Source organism: Ovis aries, chromosome 13 (assembly GCF_016772045.2).
Source record: "Ovis aries strain OAR_USU_Benz2616 breed Rambouillet chromosome 13, ARS-UI_Ramb_v3.0, whole genome shotgun sequence".
In the NCBI taxonomy this organism is placed as follows: Eukaryota; Metazoa; Chordata; class Mammalia; order Artiodactyla; family Bovidae; genus Ovis; species Ovis aries.
The window spans coordinates 65,682,538-65,697,649 of record NC_056066.1 but is presented as its reverse complement, the minus strand read 5'-3'; the positions used below and the strand labels follow the sequence as shown (position 1 = coordinate 65,697,649).

Here is a 15,112-nt window from a genome sequence, read left to right as displayed (position 1 = left end):
GAGTGAGGTCAAGCAGGGGTCTGATCTGACAGGGAATAGGAAACCAGGGGGTTTTCAGCAGGTTGAGAGCAGGGACTGTGTGGCAGGGGCGGGGAGGAGGCTGAAGCTCCCGACCCAGCTCTGTCCCTTCTCCACAGCTCCCTCCTGTTCTCTGAAGCATCTGCCACAGGGGAGGCATCCCTCCTCAGTGAGGGGCTCCGGGAGGCCCTGAACTCCTACATCAGCCTGACTGAGGACACCTCCTTGGACGAGGCCAAGGCCGAAAGCAGACGGCGAAAGGGGAACCAAGGCTGCAGCACCTAGGGCCCCATCTCAGCTCATCCTGAGCGAGCACCCGAGGCAAGGCTGCACGGAGCGGGAGGGAGGGCTGGGACACAGAGGCACATCCAGGGTCCCACCAGTATCCTCTGTTCCTTCCCCTCTTAGTCCTAAGAAATCACTTAACCTCCTCCTGGCACGATGACTTGGCCTGCAACCTCTAGTTCAAGTCTAGAGCAGTTAAGAACAGGGCCAGGACTCCAAAAAGAGACCAGATGTCCCCTAGGGTCTGACCCAGTCAGTTCCTGAGTTTGGGATTTCCAGTGTCATCTCCTGCCTGTCGAGAGTCATTTTCCATCCCACAACTCCTCCCACAAGGTAGAAAACCACCACCAGCATCAAGGCAGAAAAAGTAACCATTTAAAGAAAACTGACCACACCTCTTAAGGTGGACTGTGGCCTGGAAGGAACAGGAAAGCAGAGGGGATAGGTGGCTTAAACAGCAGCAGAACCTGGGCTGGCCAGCTCCCACCTGACCGCCATGCCAAGAGCAAGGCCTCTGACAGCCCAGGTCCTCCACACCCCCGTTAAGCCCCTTCTCTGGACAGTCCTAGCTCTCAGGTCTGTTTCACTGTGCGGCTCATCCTTTGAACCTGACTATGCTTTTCTGGCTATAGCAGCCTTGCCACCTTGTGGCCAAATGCAAAATGACACCATCTGAGCCCAGCACACTGAGGCGAGGTTATAGTCACACTCCCTGGGCAGGGGCATCAGAGGGTGGTGAGCCCTCGCTCCACCAAGTCAACGCCACTGCCGGTACCAACTCCAGTCCTCCATTTCCCTGCTGCCCATGAAAGGAAAGGGGACTGGCTGAAGCTGCTAAGTGAGCAGAGAGAAGAGGGAAGAAGGAAGGGGAGGGGAGGCCACCGCCTCTATTGCCCTACTGGGTTCTGAAGCTAGAGTGGAGGTGGGAACGGCTTTACCAGTATCATCAACAGGGTCTCAATTAAAGATCTGATTTATTCAAGTATCTGAAAACATTCTACAATGAAAAGCGTTATCAGATGCTGCTTGTACTGTGCTATGGACCATGCACATACTGCCATACTGTTTTCAGAAGACTTGAAATGCCCATGATTGGTAGTTTAAAAACTGTACACCTGATGGAGAAGGAAGACAATTTAATGTTTCATCCAGATCCAGAGGTGCAGCAAATTAAAGGACAGCTCCAATTGGCAAACAGGTATCTCATGATGGTCTCCAAGAAGAAACGGCTGGCGATGGACAGTTCAAAAGTGCTTCTCCAAAAGGTGGATGGTTCTTTAAAAAGGTCAGGTCACAACCCTTGCAGAAGACACTGACGCCCAACACACGGATTCTCGGTCCAGGAAACATGGGTCTTCCGGGTTCCACGTGGCTGGGGAGCCCCTACCAATCATGCTTCTGTGCCGTGACTAGGAGGGTCCTCTGGACCAGACAGGGAGCAGGCTGGGGCCGGGCACCGTCAGTCATAGTGGATGGCAGTGTAGAAGATGATCCAGATGACCTAGACAGCAAAGAAGCAATGTTTATAGGTCCCTTCACCGAGAGGGTCAACACCGGCTCCTACTCCACCAGACGAAAGTGTCCTAACAAAGTGCGCATGGTGGACTTCCTGGGGGCTAGCCAACGCTCGAGCTGCTTGGGGGCTTATATAATTTCACTGAAAACAAGATGTCTCCAGTAGAACCCAGGACCACCTTGCTGTGCTCCCAAAGGACCCTGGACAAGTCTCTCCTCCTGCCAAGCATGCGAGGGCTTGAGTTACAGATGTGGAAATGATGGAGGAAAAGTCAACTGTACTGCTAACAAGGGTTAGAACTGGCAACACAAGTATATACAATTCAGAGGTTTTTCGTATATTCAGAGTTGTGAAAACATTTTAGAGCATTTTTGTTACCCTGGAAACAAAACCTATTCCTGTTACCAGTTACTTCCATTTCCCTTTCCACCCCTGTCCTAACGACCACTAATCTACTTCTTATGCATACGGGTTTGCCTCTTTTGAACATTTCACATAAACAGAATCACAACATGTGGCCTTTTGTGTCTGCATTTTTTTCACCTACCATCATGTTTTCAAGGCCCATCCATGTTGGAGCCTGTCCCAGTACTTCAGTCATCTTTATGGCCGAGTATTTTATCTAGCCATTTGTCAGGCGATGGCAAATGCAAAAACTTTCCATTTGGGGGCTGTTATGAATATGTTTTCCCAGTTTTCAATATGCAGCCAGAGTTGAGAACTGGATGCAGAAGCTGACAATGAGCCCTGCATTCACTTGCCACAGGGAGCTCACCCCACAGGGCATCACCTGACATCTTACTGATAAGTCAAGAAAGGCCCTCCAGCCTCAGGAGTCTTGGAAAAACAGTAGGCAAGTCACACAATGTAACTATCAGAGGGCTCCCCCTGAAGAACTGAGAGCTCTGGGAAATGACACACCCTGCTGTGGCATTCTCAGTGACACTCACCATGAACAAGGCAAACGATGTCATAAACCCTTCTTTCGTGAGCTCCCACGTGCCGCCATATTCTTCCTCGTCTATCTGCAGGTAGTTGCTGAAGTAGACGTACAGGACACCCGCGTTGATCAGGCAGAACCTGGAGCAAGGGAGGACAAGCACCAAACGTGAGCCGTAGGCGTGGAGGACCCAGGACTGCCCCCAGCATGGTCCAGCTCGGTCAGGGCTGGCAGCTGCAGTTAACCGTGTCATGGGGACAAATGAAATGATCCATGAAAACCCACCTAGGTCCTCAGTGGGGCTGCCCACTTTTGTGTTAGAGGAAAAAAAAAGCAACCTCTTTTTAGTTGATCAGCAAGCATATGTAAGTTCTCCTACCCCCTTGAAGACAGAAGGCTGATGAACAATCCCAAATAGGACCAGTTTCTGACGGCCTCCAGGTAGCTGCAGCTCGGGAAGGGGGGTGGCCATGGGAAAGACCCATGTGAAGCTGCTGCTTCCTGGCCTAGTCGGGCAAGCAAGGGCATGGTAAAGCAGCGCCTGATAATTCCCAAGGGGAGACAATTTCTGAGTGTTCACTGGCAGCTACTGCTCTTGATGCAGAGATGAACAGGGCAGTGCCAGCCGCCAGCTCACCATCCGTGGGGGGCAAAAGCAACAGTCAGAGTGGACTGAAACCAGAGGGTTCAGAAAGGTCTCTGACCCCCGTCACATATGATCTAACTGGTGCAGGAATCCGAATCCTGAGAAGAGTGATACCGCACTGTGCTCCACTGATCGCTTGGCGCTGCAGCTGCGTAAAAGCGATATTCATAAAGGGATCAAAACTGCACCTAATCTTACGGCGGACCATATGCCTTAGGCCACACCCCTCTGAAGGCTGCAGTGGAAAATGCAAAGAGAACAGGTTCCTCCTGTTCTGCGGATGAAGTGTGAGCTGCTGCAGGGCATGGTAGGGCAGTGTGAGGATAGGAGTGTAAATCCTTGTGCAAGGCGAGGAGAGGGTGTGCTATAGACCTGAGGCTATCTGAGCAAGGTGAGGTTGAGGCAGGGTGTGAGTAGTCACTGTGGGCTTTCTCAGGCTGGAAAGAACAGGAGTTGGGAGACTGGTTTAGTCCTGTTTCAGGACATCAGTACAAATAAAGTTTGAGGACAGGGACTGAGAAAATGGCTGAATGGGGAGGCAAGAAGCCCCAAAGGCTTCGCGCCTAAGTGCTTGGGAGAACCATAGGTCCAGCAACCGAAGCAGGGAGTCAGGAAGAACAGGTGGATTTTCTTGGATGTCACGCAAACTACAGTCCTTGGCTCAGCTATGTCATGGCCGCATCCTTATCTGCTACTAGAAATCTGGGGACCCAGCCAATGTGGCCACGTCCCTCTGGCAGGAGTTACGTTTTGGACAGGCTGAGTTAGTGGCTCCTGACAGAGCCTACTAATGGGACTCAGAAATGTCAGTGGGGCTCAGCTACTAAGCTCATTTAGAGTCTCCTACTGTAAGAGTGGTTGCTTAATGAGATGAGAAAGGGAAATACAAGTGAAAGAGACACAGGGTGACAGGGAGAGAGAAAATGGCTGACACTGGGCCTGCCAGCCAAGGGTCACATGCTAAGTAGAAAGTGAAGTCATAGAAACACAGTATTTAAATGTCTGGCAGTCAAGGAAAGGACTGGAAGTCTCCACACTGAGATTTAAGGATAGGCATCAAATCTATATTGTAAACAGGAGAGAACCACACAGCAAATGTATGGGCAAAGAGACAAGCCTGCTGGATTGGGGCGGGGGCGGGTGTGTGTGCGTGTGTGTGTTGGGGTGTGTGTGTTCGTTGCTCGTTGTGTCCAACTCTTTGCGACACCATGGACTGTAACCTACCAGCCTCCTCTGTCCTTGGGAGTCTTCAGGTAAGAATATTGGAGTGAGTTACCATTTCCCTCTCTCGGGGATCTTCCCAACCCAGGGACTGAACTCGCATCTCCTGTACTGGCAGGCGGGTTCTTTATTCTTTACCACTGAGCCACCAGGGAACCCTGACTAGCGTGAGTCTTTGCTTTATTATTCCCAGATTGGGTGACTTCAGAGATATCCCCCAGGGCTCCTGTAAGACAAGACAGGTGCAGGGGGTTCAAACCACTGTTACCCTCTCTTAGAAAAGCGATCTGGGGAAGACAGGAGACTACTTTTTTTGGCTTTTCGATTGCCTTCTGCCATCTCTGGCCATTTTCCTGGTATCTGCCTTTTTTTCTCATAGTAAGCTCAAATGGGGTGACCAACATTCTAAAAATGTGGTCTGTATCTCCATACCACTTCCACCCTGAGAAGACCTCTATGAACCCCAGGTCCTGCCTGCATCTCATCATCCTCAGTGAGTCCTCATCAAATGTCCACTCTGTCAAGAGTGAGTTGGAGGATAAAGCCTATGGTTTCCTTGGACAAATAGTTTGCTCAGCATCATAAATCAAAAACCCTCTTTAGCTGGGAGAGAGAACTGTACATTCCTTTTCGGTTACCTTCTGAGAAAACAGCCAACTCAAATGAGTTTGAAATGATTTCACACTTTTCACCCCAGAGTAAGGAAATAAGACATGTGATCACAACTAACACATCTATGTGGTTTTCCAATGTTGAGTACTGACCGTTTGTTTTCCCTGTGTGAAAAGAGAAAAGGCCAGAGGTTTGCCTCTCCATTTCTGCCATAACTTGCCCACGACTCCCACCTTAAGACAATTCCCACAAATCTTTTAAAATCAACCTGGTGGGCATGCAGTGACTTCTTAACAAGCTGAGCGATGACCAGGGGCTGGTGTCAAATGCTGCCACTGGCCATGGGTGCACAATAGAGGAAGAAGGACCCGATCTCCCACTTTCTCGCTGCCTTTAAAATGTAGGGACCTGGGGCTTCCGTGGCAGTCCAGTGGTTAAGTGCTTCCACTGCAGGGGACACGAGTTCGATCCCTGGTCTGGGAACTAAGATTCTGCATGCCGTGTGGCAAGGCCAAAAAAAAGTAGGAACCTAAAACAACTTCTGCCAAAGTCAAGATTCAGGACATCCAGCACAGTGCACAAGGGAGTGATCGTCAGGTACAGGAGCTCTTCCACCTCCCAAATTTGCCTAGACAACAAAGGCCATGTCAGAACTAGATGCCTGTTACCAACAGGCAATATAGCAACCTCTTGCATGAGGTCACTACAGACCCATGAATGAATAAGCTAACCCAGACCTTCGTAAAGGTAACACGCCTGACGCAAGACATTCCCAGGCCTGTTGAACTGAGGACTGCTGCATCAGACCCAGGAGGGCCACCGTGGGGCCAGTGTTTTGCTTTAGTTATTACACACACACACAGAAACCTAAAAATGCAAAAAAGACCCAAGACTTACCCTGCTATTCCCAAGAAACCTCGCAACGGCAACACTCCCCAAATGACACCTAGGACCACAGCAATGATCTGTCGGAACCAGTAGATCACATCTAAAAATTCATCCTGTAGAAAAAACAGAGAATGCATGCATTATCTGGAGGGGGCACCACAAGAGAGCCTTTTGTATCAGGTGAGGAACAAAATCTTTCTGCTAAACTCATCTTCCAGAGAAATTTCCCCCCAAAGCAATGGTATTTGGTTCTCCAATCTCCACATCCTCTTCTTATACTAAATTGTGGTAAAAAAAAAATGATACATATTTACTTATCTTGGGACATCCCTGGTGGCTCAGACAGTAAAGAATCTGCCTGTAATGCAGGAGGCATAAGAGACGTGGGTTTGATCCCTGGGTCGGGAAGAGCCCCTGGAAAAGGAAATGGCGACCCACTCCAGTATTCTTGCCTGGGAAGTCTCATGGATAGAGGAGCCTGGTGGGCTCCAGTCCATGAGGTCAGAGTGAGAGAGTTCTTGTAACACGTGAGGAACAAGTTTAGCAGAAAAGCTCCCTGCTAAACTCTTCTTCCAGAGAAATTTTCTCCCAAGACAATGGTATTTGGTTCTCGAATTCTTCTTGTACTAAATTGTGCTTTAAAAAAAAGATGATATATTTACTTAAGTGATGGCTTCCAGGGTGTTGTGCTCTAGATAAAACTTTTAGAAAAATCATTTACCTTTTTCCCCCCAGAAGCTACAAAAATGAAATCGCTGTGACAGTAACTGAGCTACTGGCCAGTTATCTGACCTGGGGATACCTGGACAGACTAGCCACAGGCGGAAGGGCTGACTGTGAACCGATTCACTACCACTTCCCCACACTAGGAATTCTAAGACAGTCACAAAGGAGGAGGCTGAATTAGAAACCAAAGTGAAGAAGGTGCCAGCACATCTAATTTTCATACAGGAACATGGAAGATTCAGGTTTCTGACCTTCCCTGGACTGCAGAAACCAGTCCTTACACAAAGAAAGCAAGCCATGACACAGCAAATCCGGGAGGTTTCACGGCAGCTGGGCAGGACAAGGGCACTTTCAGGAAGTGCCTCCCATTCACCCCCGCCCCGTTCCAGAACCCCAGGAAAACCTATTTCATCATTCCAAAAAAAAAAAAAAAGGGGGAAAGATTGCAGGTACAACAATCTTTTCAGGCCAACTGGAATCAAGCTATGTGCAATAGTTCCTTCCCCACCATGGAGCAGAGGTGGGGAAGTGCTCACACTCAGATCTTCTGAATCCATGTGACCACTAAGGACATCCTGAAGTTCCCCAACCATTCCTCACACACATTTGGTGGTGTCTCTTCGACCCATACTCCCCACCACACACATGCACTAACGCTCACCCCTGAAAGGTGGTCTCAGTCTCCCCTCTTAACTCTCACACTTATTAGGGTATTCAGTTTTCTCATTTGACAGGAAAGCAATGGCAGCTCACCTTTGGTGAGCCTCACTATGTGCTAACCACTTTAACGCAGCAGGTATCCCACTTCAGAGTTTTTTTGAGACTCAAGTGAGATGATACACAGAGAGAACCGGACACATAGTTAGTATTCAATAGACGTCTGCTCTGGTTACTGCTCCTGCCAAGGACGCTGGTACAACATCAGTCACTTACTCAAGATCCTGCTGGCACTAAAAGACGGAGATGGACTCGAACTCAGCTCAGTCTTGCCGTTCAGGCAGCGACCTGCCTGCGGGGACAACTCCTCCAGCCCTCCTCGCGGCTTCCCGAGTGACCCAGGCGATTTCACCCTTCGACCATTCTGTGATGAGCCCCGAGCCTGACAGCTGGGCCCGCGCAGTTCGCCCCGCCATCCTTGGGCCACCCGCCCCACCACCCCGAACACTCGGCCAGGCCCGGACCGGGGCAGGGGCAGGGGCAGGATCGGGCCTGTCCTTTCGTCCCCGAGTCCCAGCTGGCTCCTCGAACGTGCGCCCCCGCTAGTCCCCACCGCACCTTGTCTTCCCAGGCCGCGTCGCTCCGCAGCACCTTGCTCCAAACAGAGACTTTGAGGGCCCCGTTGGCCAGCTGCGGCTGAGACGGCTCCTCCTTCCGCCGCCCGCCGCTCATCCTCCCGTCGCGCCGCCCGGGCCGGGCCTGGGGCGCGCGGGCCGATCTAAAAGGGGTCGGGGTCGCGGGTCACGGAGCGCGGGTCGGCGGTGGCGGCGACAGCGACAGGCTCAGCGGATCGGTTCAGCGGCGCCCCTCCGGCAGCCTGCACTTGGCCAAACACCCGGGCTCTGTTGGCTCGGTAGAGACCAAGCGCGCGGAAGGCGGAGCCACGCAGCGCCGCGCGTCCTCCTCCCGCAGACGTGCAAACGCAGCCAATCAGCGGCCGCGCAGCTGTCCGAACGCAGGACCAGACGCCGCTTCGGCGCAAGCGCACTATGCGCGGGGACGTGACGGCAAGCTTCCGCTGACCCCGCAGTAAGGTGAGAGGGAAGGGACAATCTTGGTAACGACGACGCCATGAGCGCCAGGAGGCGCAGCGGAAGCATGAGAACGATGTCACTGAGGAAGGCGAGGTTAAACAGGAGCTTCATCCAGTCCGCCACAGCTTGTCCCTCGAGCAGCGGGGCAGAACACGGCCCTGCCTTACCCGAGGCGTCCTTTGGAGCCCAAGCCTTGCTCCCCGGGGGCCCCAAGTTGCCCCTCAGGGTTTAGCCCTTGCTTGTTTTCCCCGAACCTTGCAAGTCCCTTAGGACCTTGTTCAAAAAGTTCATTGTTTTGTGTAGTAGTAACTTTAGTGTCTCTTCATGCCTAGCGTCCTCTTTTGACAGATGTGAGCCCTGAGATCCAAAGAGGGGAAATGATTTTCTAAGGCTTTCGAGCGTGTTGGAACCAGCTGAGGACTCCTCAGGGGAGAAAGGTGGCATCGGAATATCTGAGCATTCTTCCAGCGAGCGTGTCCTTGCTACGCGCTTGGTTAGTGGTTCACAAGTGTGGTTCTGGACCAGCAGCAGGTGCATTACCTGGGAATTTGATTAGAGATTCAGATTCTCAGATCCCACTCAGACCCATTGAATCAGAAATTCTGGGGCGGGGCCCATAATCAGAGTTTCAGCCAGCCCGCCAGGTGGTGCCCTGCGCACACTGTGCAAAGTAACAAGGCGCAGGAGTCCTGTGTGGTAGGTTTATAGAGGCAAAGTAACCTGCTCTGAACCACTCAGCTAGTATCTGGGTCTGTCTGATTTCAAAATCTGCACCCTGGGGAGTTTCCTGCATGTCCAGTGGTTAGAACTCGATATGCTTTCTTTCCCGTGGAATTTGGTTCAATCCCTGGTACCTGAAAAAAGACCCCGCAAACCAGAGGGGCGCCAAAGATGATATTGCAACAGACATTACTTTGTCCGCACCTGGTGGTATGGCCATATATCTGACATGGGTGTACACCTTTCGTCCTAACTTTCACATTATCAGCCCTCCCTCCTCTGAACCATCTCCCCTATGCAAACCTAGAGTAAAGCCTAACCAGCTCACTCCAGTTTGGACATGCATCACTGATATAAAACCTATTTTACAGACTCCCTGATGGCATGCAGTGCTGGAGATAGATTCTATCCCAGAATGTTGGAAGAATACCTGGCCTGGAGCCAAAGACAGAAAAAGTTAAGTTTTTAGCCTGCTGGGTCTAGTGGCAGAGGATTGTAATGGGGAATCTGATGTGGGCTGTTAGGGAACTGAACTCGGAGGGAAGAGTAGGAGTTAAGAAGAGGAAGAGGAAGGGGAGGGGAAAGGAGGAGAGTATTCCAGGAGATGAAACCACGTCTGCTATTGGTGAGGAATAAATCCACAAGTTAGGGTCGGAAGGGGAGACTCGTGCTGAGTAAGGTTCTTCCAGTTTTATTGAAAAGTGATGTGCATCACTGTGTAAGCTTAAGGTCCACGGCATGATGGTTTGATTTTACGTATATTTTGAGATGTTTACCAGAGTAGGATGGGCTAACACCCACCTTCTGAGATAGACAGAATAAAGAGATAAGAAAGACAAATATGAAAAAGGAAAAAGAAAATCTCCTGTGATGAGAACTCTTAGGATTTACTCTTTTATTTAATTTAAAAATTATTTATGTATGTATTTTTGGCTGCACTGAGTCTCCATTGCTGAGCTTGGGCTTTCTCCAATTGCAGCAAGTGGGAGCAACTCTCTAGTTGTAGAGCATGGGCTTCATATTGAGGTAGCTTCTCTTGTTCCACAGCGTGGGCTCTAGGGCCACGTGGGCTCAGCAGTTGGGGCACGTGGGCTTAGTTGCCAGGCAGGTAGAATCTTCCTGGAGCAGGGACTGAACCTGTTTCCCCTGTATTGGCGGATGGACTTTTAACCACTGGCCCCCCAGAAAAGTCCAGAATTTCACCATATTTCAGTGTGTAGCTCTGCGACCCAGGGCGGTACATTTGCTGGTGGTCGCATCCATTTTCAGAACACTTTCATCATACAAAACTGAAACTCGGTGCTCGCTAAACTATTAACTCCCTACTCTCCCTTCCCCTCAACACGTGGCAATTACCGTTCTACTTTGTGTCTCTGAATTTGACTGAGTTCCCCGTGAAGAGGGTAATTGCAGCATCTGTCTTTTTCTACTCGCTGATTTCCCTTAGCACTACATCTTCAAGGCTCATCTGTGTCATAGCATGCCAGCATTTCCTTCTTTCATAAGGTTGAATGATAACTTTCTTAAATGTCCAGTGTATACATTCTGTTTATCCATTTATCTGTTGAGGGATACTTGGGCTGCCTCCACCTTCTTGCTATTGTGAATAATACTACAATGAATAAGTGTACAAAGCATCTGTTCAAGTCTCTGCTTTCTTCTGGGTATATACTCAGAGTGGAATTGCTGAATCATATCATACTGCCTTTAATTTTTTGAATTATTGCCATACTATTTTCCATTCCCACCACGAATACACAAGAGTCCCAATTTCTCTACATTCTCATCAACACTTGTTTTTTTAAACAGTCAACCTAATGAGTGTAAAGTGGGATCTCATTGTGTTTTGATTTGAATTGTGATGTCAAGCATCTTTTTGCTTGCTTGCTGACCATCTGTTTCTCTCTTTTGGAGAAATGTCCATTCCAATACTTTGCCTATTTTTGAGTCTAGTCTTTTGGGTTTTTGCTGTTGACTTCTAGGGGTTTTATGTATAGACTAGATATTAATCCCTTATGTGTAATTTGCAAATAAAGTGCAATTTGTCTAATTTTTTGATCGTTGTTGGTGTTATGTTCAAGAAATCATTGTCAGTCCTATGTCATCAAGTTTTACCATGTTCTCTTTTATAGTTTTAGCTCTTCCGTTTAGGTCTTTGGTCTATTTTGAGTTAATTTTTAGTTATTCTTTTGCATGTGGATATCCAGTTTTCCCAGCACCATTTGTTAGACTGTCCTTTCACCACTGAATGGTTTTGGCATCATCATTTGACCATATATGCGAGGGCTTATATCAGGGCTGTCTACTTTATCCCATTGGTCTGTTTGTCTGTCTTTATGCCAGTGCCACTCTTTTGATTACTATAGCTTTGGTAAGCTTTGATATCAGAAAGTGTGAGTCCTCCTCCTTTGTTCTTATTTTTCAAATTTTTTCACTTAATTGGATATCCCTAGATAATCCATATGAATTTTAGAATGAGTTTTTCTATTTCTGCCAAAAAAAAAAAAAAAAGGCATTGGGATTTTGATAGAGAATGCAGTGATTCTGTAGATTGCTTTGTAGTAACAATATCAAGTCTTCTAATCCACGAGCATGAAATGGTTTTCCGTTTATTTGTATATTTTTAAATTTCATTCAGTGATGTTTTGTAGCTTTTTGGACATGTAAGTCTTTCACTTACTTGGTTAATTCCTAAGTAATTTATTCTTTTTGATGCTATTGTAAGTGGAATTATTTTCTTACTTTTTGGATTTTAAAAGTAATTATTTATTTATGGCTGTGCTGGGTCTTCGTTGCCGTGCACTTTTCTCTAGTTGTGGCAAGCAGGTTTCTCATTGCGGCGGCTTCTCTTGTTGCAGAGCACCAGCGCTAGGGCACAGGCTCAGCAGTTGTGGCACACAGGCTTAGTAGCTCTGCGGCACGCAGAACCTTCCTAGAGCAGGGATGGAACCTGCATCTCCTGCATTGGCAGGCAGATTCTCTACCACTGAGCCACCAGGGAAGCCCCTCCTTTTCAGATATCTCATTGAAGAGAAATAGCTGATTTTTGTATCTTATAACATTGCTGAATCCATGTATTAGTTTAACAGTTTTTCTGTGTCTAGAATCTTTAGGGTTTTCTACATACTGATCATACCATATGCAGAGATAACTATTTCTTCCCCCTGCTGCTGCTGCTAAGTCGATTCAGTCATGTCCGACTCTGTGTTACCCGAGATGGCAGCCCACCAGGCTCCCCCGTCCCTGGGATTCTCCAGGCAAGAACACTGGAGTGGGTTGCCATTTCCTTCTCCAGTGCATGAAAGTGAAAAGTGAAAGTGAAGTAGCTCAGTTGTGTCTAACTTCTAGCAACCCCATGGACTGCAGCCTACCAGGCCCGTCTATGGGGTTGGCCAGGCGAGAGTACTGGAGTGAGTTGCCATTGCCTTCTCCTTTTCTTCCCCCTAAGAAGAGTTAATTCTTTATATGTCATATTGTATCACATTTTGAAGCTCTGATTGGAACCCCAAGAGTCACTACATCTATCTTTACAGGGGAGGACAGTGTCACAGAAAGTTTTATGTGGAAAGCTGCTTAGATCTTGCGGTCCAGCCCAAGGGCACTTGGTTAAGTTAGAGGTCCAACAGGCATCTTAAACCTCATTTGTGTTCCTCCTCTTATCTGTGCTGTGCTAGTCTCTCAGTCGTGTTTGACTCTTCGTGACCCATGGATTGTAGCCCGCCAGGCTCCTCTGTCCATGGAGATTCTCCAGGCAAGAATACTGGAGTGGGTTGCCATGCCCTTCTCCAGGGGATCTTCCCAACTGAGGGACTGAACCCAGATCTCCTGTATTGCAGGCAGATTCTCTACTGTCTGAGCCACCAGAGAAGCTCAAGAATACTGGAGTGGGTAGCCTATCCCTTCTCTGGAGGATCTTCCCAGCCCAGGGATTGAACCCGGGTCTCCTGCATTATAGGATTCTTAACCTGCTGAGCTATCAGGGAAGCCCCTTAGCCTTCTAGGAGCAGACAAAGCCAAGCTGGCAGCGTGCAATGTTTTTGCCTAGAAAGCATTCATGGCACTGAGACTGGTTCCCTTTCTTCCTTTCACCCAAAGCTTTCCTTATCTTAGGAAGTGGGGAATTTGGCTGAAACCCAGTGGATCCATCTGGTTAAAATAAACGTCTTGGGTGGTCTAAGATGGAAAAGAACTTGATGAAGAGTCAGATTTGGAAGGAGAAATTTTGGCTTTGTGAGGTGTTTTTTTTTTTTTTTTTTAAGCACCAGTTAAATGTATGTCACTCTTGGGACCAAGCGTGTTCTCTTAGTTGAATGCCCCTATACCACTGCCAGCTGCTTGTAGCAGGGTTTGGAGGAAGCTGTGCTCTGAGGGGCAAGATTGTGGCCTCAGAAACAGATGGAATCACAGAAACCAGGTGCCCTGGTGGGGGATAAAACTAAAGAGCTGTGAAGAGAGCACTGGTTGTGAACTAGAGGCCTGAGTTTCTTCTTTTAGCCTAAAATAAATATTTTACTAGCATTTTTGAGCCCTTGCATGTGTGCAGGCTAAATTGCTTCAGTTGTGTCTGACTCTTTGCAACACTACAGAACTGTAGCCTGTCCATGGGATTCTCCTGGCAAAAATACTGGAGTAGATTGCCATGCCCTCCTCAGGAAGATCTTCCTGGCCCAGGGATCGAACCCATGTCTCTTCTGTCCCCTGCGTGGGCAGGCCGGTTCTTTACCACTAGTGCCGCCTGGGAAGCCCACTGATCCCTTACCAGGAGACAGCTTTACTAAATGTTTTACATACATTTGTTTTTCTCCCAAAGCTGGCTGAGATCTTAGTCATTATACTGAACTCCTCTCCTGTAAACAGTAGTCCTTCCCTTATCCATACAGTATGTGTTCAAAGACCTTCAGTGGCCTGAAACTGTGTATACCCTAGGTATATGTTTTTCCTATGTGTACATACCTATGATAAGGTTTAATTTATAAACCAGGTACAGTAAGAGCATATCTGAATTGCCAACATCACTACCGTTGTACTTCGGGGCCACCATTAAATAAAATAAGGGTGACTTGAACACAAGCACAGAAGTATAGCAACAGTGGATCTGATGACTGAGCAGGCTCCTGAGTAGCAGGTGGGGTGAATATACAGCATGAACAAACAGGATAAAGGGGTGATTCAGATTCCAGGCCTGAGGGTGGGAGATTTCATTATGCTACTCAGAACAGCATGCGATTTAAAACTCATGAACTGTTTCTTTCTGGCATTTTCCAGTTAATATTTTCAGACCAAGGTTGACCATGGGTAAATTAATGTGGAAAGTGAAACTATGGGTGGGAGATTACTGTACCTTTACTTAAAGAATGTGGATTACTTATGTAATGAAAATGACCATCTCAAGAAGGCTACACTTAACCTTCAGGCCATTATAGCTTCGAGAAGTCAAATGGTCTTCGGGGACTGCTTGGTGGTAGCCTTCTTACCGTGTAACTTTGAAAGAGGATATGCTGTCTTCCCAACCCAGCAGTTTCCTGGGGAAACCAGAACCCTGATTATAAATGATCAGGTCCCTGGAGCAGCAGCAAGAGAATCTTGTTTGGCATCACTGAAGGGTGCAGATTCCTGGACTCTCTGGGGGTAAGCTCTCTTGATGCATAAGGACTGCTTCTCTGGGTCATCAGTCCCAGTTCCGCCACTTAGAAGCTGTGTGGTATTGGGCAAGTTACTTTAATTGTTCTGTATTCCTCTCAGCCCTGTGCCGAAAAGCCAGATAACAACAACTATTTCATTCTCCAAAA

At 48.3% G+C, this 15,112-nt stretch overlaps 2 protein-coding genes across 3 annotated transcripts in view; one reads left to right on the top strand and one right to left on the bottom strand.

Moving 5' to 3' along the window:
• The window catches only part of SLA2 (Src like adaptor 2), a 28,248-nt gene extending 25,916 nt beyond the window's left edge, over positions 1–2,332 (top strand). The window contains exon 8 of the mRNA XM_012189153.4: positions 138–2,332. Coding sequence (XP_012044543.1) covers positions 138–303 — 166 coding nt within the window. The 3' untranslated portion in view covers positions 304–2,332. The remainder of the gene's footprint in view (positions 1–137) is intronic.
• Positions 1,259–8,446, bottom strand: RAB5IF (RAB5 interacting factor). Of its 2 annotated transcripts, XM_027977164.3 has the most exons (4): positions 8,128–8,446; positions 6,136–6,239; positions 2,770–2,899; positions 1,259–1,804 (listed from the first exon to the last, which is right to left on the bottom strand). In XM_027977164.3, the coding sequence occupies exons 1-4, from the start codon at positions 8,239–8,241 to the stop codon at positions 1,763–1,765; spliced, it is 390 nt and encodes a 129-aa protein (XP_027832965.1). In that variant the 5' UTR covers positions 8,242–8,446; the 3' UTR covers positions 1,259–1,762. The 2 variants fall into 2 exon arrangements, with proteins under 2 accessions (XP_027832965.1, XP_060253770.1); XM_060397787.1 differs by having other exon boundaries at positions 1,259–2,899.
• Between the last annotated feature and the right edge of the window lie 6,666 nt (positions 8,447–15,112).